The sequence below is a fragment of the Micropterus salmoides genome, unplaced genomic scaffold, assembly GCF_014851395.1.
Source record: "Micropterus salmoides isolate LMB-PRFRI ecotype aquatic unplaced genomic scaffold, ASM1485139v1 Ms_hic_scaffold_3442, whole genome shotgun sequence".
Classification (NCBI taxonomy): Eukaryota; Metazoa; Chordata; class Actinopteri; order Centrarchiformes; family Centrarchidae; genus Micropterus; species Micropterus salmoides.
Genome location: NW_024042754.1, coordinates 14397 through 25000, shown reverse-complemented (window position 1 = coordinate 25000; position 10604 = coordinate 14397). Strand labels below are relative to the sequence as shown.

Below are 10604 nucleotides of genomic sequence, written 5' to 3'. Positions count from 1 at the left end.
ACAGTTGCCGCCAGTGTCACTGGGTCACATTTTTTCCGGTCCCTGGTTAATGGGCTGTAGAGATGGTTAGCACGTACGATTAGTTTTAATCTACTACATTTGACTGGGAGAGAAAGGGATTGAATACATTTCAACACACCACTGAGGTTTGTATCTAGCACTGAAAATGAAGCAAATAATTTTTTTCAAATTCTTCAATTGGACCCAAAAGAAGCAAACCGATGTCAAATATTTGGACTTTATTCCTTTTTTTCTGGCAGTGTTAAAAATATTTTTCAGATACACTATAAGTTAATTTATGCAAACAGCCATGCAAGTGTTGTAATGCAGGAAAGCACATACAAAAAATTCAGAATAATTCAGTGTTTTGAATTTCAAAGTGCGTTATCAAGTTCAGTAGCCTAAAATGTGTTCTAGCATACGTGTTCACTTTTAGTTTAAGGTGTAGTAACTATAAAAGTGAATCTCAAGAATGCCAATAAATCATTTAGTCACTCACTACTGGAGAAAAATTCAAAAGTAGGAAATATAGTAAGAAACATAACATGAAATGTAAAATGTTAAAGAAAATCCATTTTGTATGAAAGAATGCTTTGAAATAATATCCCTCTGATTTCTTTATGGTTGTGTAGTTTGCTACTTCAAATAAATTCAACTATTTTATACTAAATATATCAATTCCCTGAATCTAACTTAAGACTCTAAATGTTTGTTAGACATATGTAGTATACACTTTTACATCTAAAGAATACTATTGTAAATTGAGTAATAATGTATAACATACAGCGCGTAGTGAGATATAGCTGATGTTATCCCTTTGACAATCTCCTGTCACAACTGGTCACTTGCACTTTGATGCATAACCCAGTCAAAATTAATACCACTCAGAAACACATTATTGCAAGCATATAGTCATATCATCACACAACATGTGTTTTTAAAGCATGTGTCTCTGTTGCTTCTGTTGTTGAGGTGTTTCAGATGGGTGAAGAATTAATCTTGTTTGATTAAATGTTTTTGGCAGAGAAGTTTGGAAATGATCTTCAGAGAGCCCTTAGCTTATATTAATTAATGCTTTTACAATACTACTCATAGCCTAATACAAAACAGACTTCAGAAAACACTAAATACTGTAGGTGTAGCCCTGTGAAAAGATTTTCAAGTGGGCCAACATTGATTTAAGTCATAGTTACTGTTACTGTTTTATGACACTGTTAGCCTTGAAATCTCCAAAAATCTGATGTGTTGATATAGGCGCTATCAACAGTTTGTCTTAAGTCCATAAAATTACAAATAACGGTGTAAAATGAAGTGTTCCCCTAGATATTCCTCTTCTCTAGATGAGTATCTAAAAATGTCACTAAATTAAGGAGAGCACCAAAACAATGTCCCAAGGCTTACTGACAAAATGTTCAGCAAGCTTACATTGCCAGGCAACAAATACCAGTTAGTAATAGCTTTGGCAAGAATTGCTCTGCAACAGTGAAGTTTCCAGGACGCACAAACTGAATTACTAGAGTTAAAAAAAGTTACACAACCTTCAGTGTCACAACAGGCTCAGACACAAGGCTTTGGGTATCAAGAAGTTTCATTCATTAAAAGAAGAAGTTCCCCTTCAGTAGTCTTTTAAACAGCTCTGTCAAAGCAGCACAAAGTCGCCAGCAGTGGTGACCGTCCTCCGCGGGTCACGGATGAAGGGCCATTCTCTCTTCTCTGGGGTCAGGCTGGCCGACAGGTCGTAATCTCTGCCATGACCTTGCACAAAAGTGAACGCGGGGTATTTCTCCTTCGCCGATGGCTGCAGCACCTGGAAAAACAACAGATCAGAGGAGTGCTAGTGTTACACCATACTATATATTTCACAACAGTTTGCTTTGAATTTCATCACTTAACCTAATGAGGGCCATCTTATGTTCTTTCTTGTGTTGCCACCAGATAAATTACAGTATATTAATTTTAATATAATTTCTATAGAGTCTTCTAAGCAGAAGTGTGACAGGTTTAAAGAGGGAAGACTGGTTTACACCATCTAGCCAACATGTTGACTGGTTTGAGAAGCAAAGTAAGAACTCTGTCAGATTCATGGCCAAATGGTGCCACCTAGTGGTGAATCTACTGGTCAACCTCATCACACATTTTTTCAGGGTACAAAAATGAATTAACCTTTGTGATAATAGTAACTGTGAACTTTTGGCAGTGGTGAAGTGATTTTAAGGAGTCCTGTGTTAAGGCAGTACTATTCCTTACCTTAGACAGCTCTTGTCTGATTCTCTCATAGTCTTCAACACTTCTAGAGTAGAAACCTATGGTGCAGCTTGGGTCCATCTTGCTGAAAGGCATCTTCTTTGGTGAGGGGCAATGATATGACTAAACAAAAACATTAGAAAATATTCATCTAGCTGAAGGGCCAAATATTGTACAACAACTGAGGGGGAATACATACACTCCATGCCAGCGTCAACAGCGAATAAGATGTAGTCTGCATTATTTGATGAGTGAAATCCTATTTATCTGCTGTCACAGCATCCATAAATTTACAACTCTGGTGTGTTGTCACATTGTATAACACTGCATGCAAAAGCATAAAACAAAGTTGCTCTACAGTACTGGGTGCTGATTTTTATGTATGGGTCCTGAAATATTCAGGCTCACACTACCTGATCCAGTATTTGCAGTATTTCTCTTAAGTGGCAGCTTCACACATCTGAGCAGCAAATAAATCAGCAGATAGGGACTCTGTAATTGGGCCGAGGGCTGCTTTAAGATTCATACCCTTAAGTACTAACAGAAACTATTAAATTCACATTACTGGGGACCCAGTCAGCTCGTCTGTGTAATTTCACATTACCTGGAGAGGGAAATCGCTTGTGCTGACATCCACAAAAGACTGACAGTAATGAGGGTCCATGTAAATCAAGCTGTCATCTGCAAGGACAAAACAAAAGACAAGTTATTCAAAAACATCGGATTATTACAAAAACGCACTTCTCTCCAATTTCTATGCAGAGTAGCTCAAAGTCACCCGCTTGGCCTACTGTTAGGCTTGTGTGCGTCAAATATGCCTCCCAGAAGGTTGTTTCTTTTTAATATCCACCAGGGTGGATTAAATTCTGCATAATCAGATGCGTTTGTACAAGCACATTCTTTACACCCACAAAAAAGAGGTTGTCATTTAATTTTTGTGTGGGGGAATTACTTTTACAAACACGCAATTATATTCGACCATTTGCATAAGATAAATGCTGCGCTGAGCTGCGCCTTGGCAGGGAAAATGTATTGCTTGTCATTTAGACATCATCCACCACTGTATTTCAAATTGGTAAAATGTAAATGCGTAAATATTGACTGCCAAGATGTACAACTGAAGGTTCCTCCTGGCTCCTGAAGGTGATGAAGAGTGGCTCACTTTGGGGCCTGGATGAAATTTAATGCATGCCTCCTATGGAAATCAATTACAGCTCACAACTTGGGAGGTTTACTTGTGATAAATGGGTGAGGCTTTGATGGGTCAGAGAGAATAAAGTAAGCGTTGCTTCACTTGCTTCCCTCTCCACTCCTCTACGTTTTCCTCACGCAAACAGGAATACATTAACTTACTTTGTCTCTTCACATAAGAAGGGTATATTATGCAAAATAATCTGCTATTCACACCAACCTCTCTGTGTGTCTTTCTCTGTTTTGCATTATGCTAACACTAACCTTGAAATCCTACAAAGTAGCAGGCCTGTTTGGGTTTCCCTCCGATGATGCCTATGCAGTACTCCAGACTCAATATGCTCTAAATTCAGAGAAAGGGAGAGAGAAATACAAAGTACATCTGGCTGGGAACCTAAATATTTTCATTTTGTTTCCCACATACTATATTACAGTAAAACAGATATTTTCAACTCACCATTCCCCACAGTGACCACTTCCTATTTATGGTATGATAATAACTTTTACCGCTATGAGTGTATATGTGTAAATGTTGTGATCAAACACCAAATGATCAAATTATATTAAAAAGAGTTTAAAACTGATCCACATGTATCTCTCACCTTTGCAAAGTTAAAATACTCAGGGTTTGTCTTCTCCCCTCCCAGGCGCACAGGGATGAGGATGATGACAGCTTGGCTATCTGACGGGGTGGAGGCTGACACTGGTTGGTCATTCTGTAGGGAAGGAGGGGCATTTGACCTCTCACCAGAGGCCTGCCCTGCTCTTGGTGCCCTATGGCTATCGATGACATCAGCACTGTACACTATGGAGGATCAATAAAACAAAGGTCATTTGTCTGCCTCCATGTCTGCCCTGTATGTCAATCTATCAGCCATCCTGTCTATTTATCAGGCTCTCAATCTTGTCTTTTTGTAGCCATTCCTGTTTTTTGCAGTATATGGGCTATGTTTTTACAGTTATGTGTTTGCCAAAGATGCAAAGTTCTTCTTCAAATTGTCCAAAATATTCATATTTTATCCATTTTTTTTTTTCAAATATGCTTTGTCTGACTTGTGAGTCTTTTTGGTTTAATATATTCATGGCTACCTGCAACTAACAATTATCAGTTACATTAACAATTAATCATTTAATGGCTAGTATGTCAAAACACAGTGAAATGTCCCAAAAGTCACAATTTCTTGGAGCCCAATGTTACTTCTCCAAACTGCTTCTTATGTCCAGCCAACCGATCCAAAACCCAAACAGATTCAATTTATTTATAAAATCAGCAATTCCTTACATTTTCAGAAGCAGAAAACAATAAATGTTTCGCATCATGTAGATCTTCATGGACATACAAGATTAATAATTGACTGTCAAAACTGTTGACGATAAATGTTATATTCTAAATCATATTTCATTAATCCAATAACTGTCTGAGGCCTAAATTCCATTATGTACAGACAGTCATGGTGCACAAGTTCAATTCACTCCCACTGTCTCTCTGTGACTTTCTGACATCAAACTCATAACACACCAAGACACTTGCTTGAGCTATCTTCTGCTCTGGCTATTGAGAAGACAAACATTAATCAAAACCCAAGTTAGTGGGGTTAAGAAGAGGTTGGAGTGGGACGTTATAGATTTTTGTAGTGGATGTGTTTGTTGGGGAGTGAGGTTCCTGTCACCCTTCTAAGCAGCTCCATAGTCTTCCAGCAGCAGAGAGACGGTGGAAAAAGAAGGGTCAGTTTGGGCGCCATGCCCAGTATCCTGTTTTATCAACAGCAGGCTCATCTTTCATACCTGTGCAGTCCTGGGAGACATACGCAGTTATACCCGCCAAGCCAGGGTCCATCGCTTCCTCGACAGCTTTCCTAAGAGAGAGACAGAGAGAGAGAACACAGAGAGAGTGACGGTTTTCAAAGGTTTACATGCAGAGTATATCCTATGTAAGCATCAGGGCTATATAATGTATATTGCAGTTTAGTTTTAAAAAACATAATGAGTCAGATGAGTATATCTGTTAAAAGATATTTTTACAACAGTATATCTGAATGAGTGAGATGCTGGAAATGTATGAGCATCTTATCAAATAATAACACACGGACATGGAAACATTACTAGGCTGATAAAGAGGCTGGTAGCAATGTCCGATGTGGTTGGTAGTTCATATGCATTATTATATTTATACAACTTGAGTTATTTAATATATTGTACACACACACACACACACACACACACACACACACACACACAAACACACAATACATTGGCCCCCCACAGGACAGCTATGCCTAGGCTTTCTAATAAGTGTAATAATTATACAGTCACTTCACAACATGCACAGTTTAACATGACAATCCTGCTGGTTCTTAGTAATATCAGTACATAGAGCTTTTTTTTTTTTTACTTCAAGCATGTCATAAAATTCTTCCATCTTTATTTGAAATTTAATTTCATACCCCAAACTTCTGCATGAAATAATGGCACATTAGCATTAATAGTGCTAAAATGATTCATTGATTAGTTGTTATACAGAAAATAATGACAATTTGGTTATACCGACTGACTATTTAGGTAATTTATCTAATAAAAATGACATGATTTGTTGGTTACACCCTCTTGAATAGAAAAGTTTGCTTTCTTCATTTAATACCACGGTAAAATTCACAACTTTTTAAATTTTAATTGTATATACTAAATGATAGATCCAATTAATATGATTGCTATAGATTAATCACTTAACAAAAATAATTGTGATTGCTTTGCCCTTAAGAATAATAAATAATTCTGTGATCAAAGCCAGAAGGTGCATGTGGATATGTGTATCCTCTTAAATCAAACTTTTTAGACTTACTTGAAGATGTGTGCTACCACAGCAGGCCCATACCAGTCCCCTGCCTGTTTCCCCATTGCCAGGCCCAAGCGTACCAGCCTGTGGAGGCCTAACTGAGCCGAAGGACTGTCCCCAAACCAGGATACCAGAGTACGGTGGTACATCTCTTTCCAATGTGCATCTGCCTCCTCTGCAGATCCCTGGCCCTGGGCTTGGTACATGGGTGGTGATCCATGATTCGAGGGCCTGGGGGAACCTTGCAGAGAAGCCTCCAGAGAGGCCACCAGACGCTTGGCTGCAGATGTTGTCCACGTCTCTGTGTCCAAAGGCTGGAGCGTCAGTGCCTTTGACCAGGTCCAGTCTGTGGAGGAATCAATCATGTATAAAACCTCAGTTACAATCAACATTAGAGAAAAACATTTTTTTTTAAAAAGTTGCCTATGGATACAAATGTTATTAGACCTTAGAAACATATTTTGTAAACCACTGATCCTATATTTCTGTGGATAAAAATTTCATAGGATTACTTTACATGTTTCTTGGCATAATTAATTGAAAATCATATTATTGAAATATTTGTAAGTGATTGAGATTAGTGAGATTAATACATACTTATAATCCCAATTTAGAATAGTACATTTTTTTAGGCGTAAGTGGATGCCACTTTCTCAAAAACACCTTTGACAAAACTCAATACTTAAGCTGATGATACACGGAGCAACTTTTAGAGCAATGGTGCTGGGCAATGTTGCTGTCAATGGTAATGAGTAAAGATTACTACCGTAATCGCCTTCTCCCGCCACTCTGCCATCCTCCCCGCACCGCCACTATCTGTTCAAAACATAGTCAGACTTGCCACCAGCAATATTGCCCCGTGTATCATCAGCTTTAGAGATGAGATTTGATTTAAAATATTGAAGGAAATTTTAGGGATATGATAGGATAGGCTCAAATGTTAATGACAAAACCATAGATAAACAATTCATGCATAACATCAAGATCTTACTTGTAGTGCCAGAAAAGCCTACATGTTTTCTAAACCTGATATCAGTTATGGAAAATTATGAAATGACCAGGTATCTATGAGGATCTCTGAACCCGATTATTCAACACATCAAAGATCCATTTAGAGCATCACCACTGAGAACAAAAAGTCTTTCAGAACTTATGAAATTTAAGGTTTTTGCTTTACACAGACAGAACCTTGTGCGCTTCAGAAACAGAATAGGTGTCATTCTGTTCAATTATAAGTTTAAGCGTCCCAGTATTTCACTTTAACGTGCCTTAGCCTTACAAACAGGGTGGGAGCCGAAGGTGGAGAAAAAGGGAGTGGCCCAGGCTATAAAATGGGCCAGAGTCTAAAGCATTAAGAAAATGACCTTGATTCAAAAGTGAATCAAAGTGAAATTAATCAATAAATATCCTTAAGTGGCCATTAGTCATTTTATAGAGAAATATTTCATTAGTGACATATTTTAAATTTGACAGAAGAACAAGTTTTAAATATTGTTTTCTAAATGACTGCATTAAACTGGCAGTCATCTCATTATGTGGACCCATAATGTCCAGGACACTTCAGAGACAATAGATCTGACAAAGATATGAGGAATTCACTCATTTTAAATGCCTTGCATCAACTGAATTAAATGTTCACTTTCAGGTTGAGAATGAGGTAACTGTCAAAAGTGGCTACAAAAGAGACACTGAACTAAAAGTAAATAAAGAAACTTAATGAGGCACAGCTGCAGTGCATTCCAAAATGAAATGAGTATCAGACCTAATCAAAAATGACCTGGAGTCTAAATTACAGTTCATACACATATCATCATCACATATCAAATGCAGCTACTATTTTTTTTACCTGCTGGTTAAATTGTCCCATTTAGATATTTTTATTGTAAAATGAAAACTTTTGCTGATGATATCAATGTCCCATCTCCACATTCATATGCAGTAGGTCCATAAATGAACACCTTGGGACTGCAGGGTGCAAGCACCCTCCAAATACCTGCCATACTAGCAGTTTCCTCTCTTGGTCAAAGGCACTTCAACTGTGGATATTAAATAAGAAGGTAGATATATACTACAAGCCCCAGTCTCTCATCTTTAGAAGATCTAAAAGATTTTGTATTCTCTCCTGTCCCAATTGATCAACTCATCACCCCTCAGATTTATCCTTGGTGGGTCCCAACCCCCATGTTTGAGAACCTCTGCTTTAAACTGCTACAAGCCCCAGCTGTGACTTTGAACTGAGAAGAATCTGTTGGCATTTTTTGTCTACACTTTTAATACATCTTGTTAGATCACTGCAAGGGTTGCACTGTAACTTAGGTGCGGTACCATCCTTCCGCTCACCTCTGCCCAAGAAGTGCAGAATAAGTGCCTGAGCCAGCATCATCTGCCCGGCTCTCAACATGCAGCCCCAGCCACAGTCGGAGGTCAGGGTGGAGCCGGGCAGTGGAGGGAACTCCTCCCTGTAGGTGAGCCACACTCTGGATGCAAAATCCTTGCGGAAAGCTTCCACATTCCCCATGATGAAGTCCTCGTCAGAGGCGTCATCGCAGGATTCTGTAGGACTGTCAATATCTGAGGCAAACAAATGACATGTGATCCACTCAAGATTTGCAGTTAACTTTTTTCATCTTGTGGTCTGCGGGGATGACAAATTTTCTGGCTCAAGTTAATCAAGCATTATGAATTTCTATTTCAGATTTTAACCTAATGCACAAGTAGCGAGTACATTAATGTCAGTGTCATTGCAAATACACTGACTATGAGTCACAAACATACATACAACACAAAACATGATACAAAAAATAGATGAATTATCCACAAATAAACACATGGATTGATTGATTTAACCCTAAAAAAAGCTTGTATCTCAAGTCAAGTCAGATATGTGCATATGTATGTGAAGTTCATTACAGTGTGTTAAAGGTACAGGATTAAGTGTGTATTTTAATTTTATCCTTTGTGTTTGTGCATATGTGTGCACACCATACCTTCAGCCTTAAAATGGTAATATTTTCCGAGGAGAAGCACTGGGGAATTTCTGCTGAAAGAGGTCTTTGATTTTAGAGCCCAGCCTAAGATACACAATAAAAAGACAATATTTTCTGGTTTTATTGATGGTTAAAAAAGAAACACACAAACTATGGGGTGACCTACTTACTCAGCTGACTGGCACACCTACTTTAAAACACCCATTGTTCAATGTTCTGGGGCGGTTCCAAGATTCCTGCCTGTTATAATATTCTGTTTTTCTTCACTTCCTGATACATAAAAAGGCAGTGAATAAACACTGGTTTTCTAAATAAAAAGAAACATAGCAGAAACTTCAATCTTAGTGAGCTGAAAAACTAAAATGTCACACACAAACCAATGTATGGTACAGTATGACAAAGAACTATTTTAAGGGCTGACTCAACAGCATTAGGCTCTTGTCTCATTGAACTCTGATGCTTGTTTTTATTTGTGTATTATCTTGTGTCTGCAGTACACTGTATTGTTAAGCTCTCTGCATTTCACTTTTACAAGTTCCAATTAAGGTAAATTCAAATTTTGTCACAAAAATAAGATTGTGCACAGCAGTAATGCATGGAAAGAAACCAAGTGGATAGAGAGGACTAAGCCTGTACGGCTGGTGTTTGTGTGTAAGGGTCTCAGCAAATTACTTACTGTACTTCACATTATGCCACGCTGACAAGAACTTTGTCTTCAATTTTTCCACCTCATCGCTCCCTTTATTCTCCATTTGAACCAGGAAGGGATGGAACCCATTCCCACACAGCCTACAACCCCAAACCGTGGTGTGCAGAGTAAACACACATACAGAGTTGACTGTAGCAGTACCACTTCTCCACTTCAGAATGCAACCACTAACGTTACATTGTTTCCCCCCTCACGGCCACTATGTAGCTCCGTACAAAAGTTACAAGGTCACAGTGTGTTACTCTGATAATTCAACACATTGGATGTCTTCCATGACTAGCTGTGAAACTTAACACTCTTCTCCGATCGCTAATGTTTACACGGAGGAAGTGAAGACATGTGATCTAACGGTGTTTCCGCCGGGACCAGGAAGTGGGGGCAGGTCCGCGAAGGCTCGAATGTTTGAATGATGTAGCCCGACCACAGCCCGACCGGGCGGTGTTAGACCCGTTCCGACTATTCACCTTGTCCTGAATGAATTTTCCACTTGTGTTAATATTTTTGTATCATAACGTGCGCGTTGTTGTACGAAGGCGGGGCGACGGATAAAAAGCCACGGGCGCATCACTTCTAATTCATTTTCGTGATTACATTGCTGCTATTACATTTACAATGGTATGTTGATGGTAATCTAAGAATA

At 38.6% G+C, this 10604-nt stretch overlaps 1 protein-coding gene across 1 annotated transcript; it reads right to left on the bottom strand.

Annotated features, from left to right (window-relative positions):
• Positions 1-224: 224 nt before the first annotated feature.
• On the bottom strand, positions 225-10007 carry atg4c (autophagy related 4C, cysteine peptidase). The gene is made up of 10 exons (XM_038694844.1): positions 9932-10007; positions 9256-9339; positions 8609-8839; positions 6275-6614; positions 5221-5291; positions 4038-4240; positions 3700-3778; positions 2849-2925; positions 2248-2367; positions 225-1807 (listed from the first exon to the last, which is right to left on the bottom strand). Exons 1-10 carry the CDS (start codon positions 10005-10007, stop codon positions 1640-1642), a joined length of 1449 nt encoding a protein of 482 aa, XP_038550772.1. The 3' UTR covers positions 225-1639.
• Positions 10008-10604: the final 597 nt, after the last annotated feature.